Here is a 1,543-nt window from a genome sequence, read left to right on the forward strand (position 1 = left end):
AGAGAGAGAGAGAGAGAGGGAGAGAGAGAGAGAAAGAGGGAGAGAGAGAGACAGGGACAGAGACAGAAACAGAGAGACCGTGAGACAGAGAGTAGCAGTCACTGTATGAAGTTGGGAAAAAATGCTGTCTCCTTGTGTATAACCCTCGGTCTGTCTTATCTCAGGATGACCAGGAATGTGCCCTGGGCCGGTCCTCGCTGTCTAAACAGTCCGTCTCCTGGCACTTGATGCTTCTGGCTGTGTGGTGAGTACATTTCACTTTCCGTCTTTTTGGGGGAGGGGGGGGGTAAATGTTTCATGCACGGCACTTGCACCTGCATAAGGTTATATGAACGCGCGGACACATAACACATTTATTGTCGTTGGTAGGAAATTTTGAATTTTGCCCAGGTGGCGGCCGAGGTCGACTCTTATCGGATCACCGTGATCTTTAACGTGCGCAACTTCCACATGGTACCTCCGAGATTTTTTGCCCTTATCCGAGAAGGTAAGATGTTAGATCTTACTTCCATAAAAAAAAAAATCAGGGGTGTGGCTGAAAGACAGCAGTTAGAAGGAGCCAAGGAGTTGCAGTAGAAAGGCTGCAGAACGAGTCAGGAGCCTTGAGGAGGGGCAAAGGAGGTGAGGGGGTGGGGGCAGAAAGTGGAGGCAAAATCAGACGACAGAACATTGTTACAGAGCAGGAAAGGAGGTGAAAAGAGAACAATTTTTAGAAGAACATTTTCCATCGCAATCCAAATTCGAACCCGGGACTTATTGAATGAGAGGCAAACACCCCTCTAGACCACGAGAGCCCCCGTACATTCTTTCTATGTGGATAGATAGAGCGATATATCGATAGATAGATTGATAGATAGATACATAGACAGATAGATATATAGTGTATGTGCGTGCGTGCACGAATGCGTGCGTGCGTGTGTGTGTTTGCGTGAGTATGTACGTGCATGCATGTATTTTTTGTATACTTGCATACCTGCATGCGTACCTGCATGCATACCTGCATACTTGCATTATTACGTGCCAAACACATACACACACACACACACACACACACACACACACACACACACACACACGGACACACGCACACACAGGCACACGCACACGTATGCAAGCATGCCTGCATGCCTGCATGCCTGCATGCCAGCAAACGCAATACATACATGTGCTAGTATTGATATTCTAAACCTTCGTGGTTACCTTTTCATTCGTATGGCCCCCCCCCCCCCCCCTCCCCTTCTCCTCACGTTATCGACCATAGATAACACATCTCTCCTCAGAGATGCTCCCTTCCATGCCATTGTATGCTCAATATTCATGCATGATCACTATTATTTCTGCACTTTGACTTCTTTTATATGTATTGCATTTCTCTTTTCACCCACAGCGCCAGTTTTTGTTTCAAGGCGACAGCAAGACCTTTTTAGGACAAGACAGCTCAAGATCACGTGTAAATCTACTTTCGATCTGTTACTTTCGCAGCTGTTACTTAGGCTATTATTACATATTTCATTACTCAATAATAATAATACAGTGCATTCTT

At 45.9% G+C, this 1,543-nt stretch overlaps 1 protein-coding gene across 1 annotated transcript in view; it reads left to right on the forward strand.

The window, feature by feature from the left end:
- Positions 1–1,543, forward strand: part of LOC101847656 — a gene marked incomplete in the record, with an annotated part of 22,989 nt that extends 21,446 nt beyond the window's left edge. The window contains 1 exon segment of the mRNA XM_005099076.3: positions 1,388–1,543. Coding sequence (XP_005099133.2) covers positions 1,388–1,427 — 40 coding nt within the window.

This window comes from Aplysia californica, unplaced genomic scaffold (assembly GCF_000002075.1).
Source record: "Aplysia californica isolate F4 #8 unplaced genomic scaffold, AplCal3.0 scaffold00201, whole genome shotgun sequence".
NCBI classification, from domain to species: Eukaryota; Metazoa; Mollusca; class Gastropoda; order Aplysiida; family Aplysiidae; genus Aplysia; species Aplysia californica.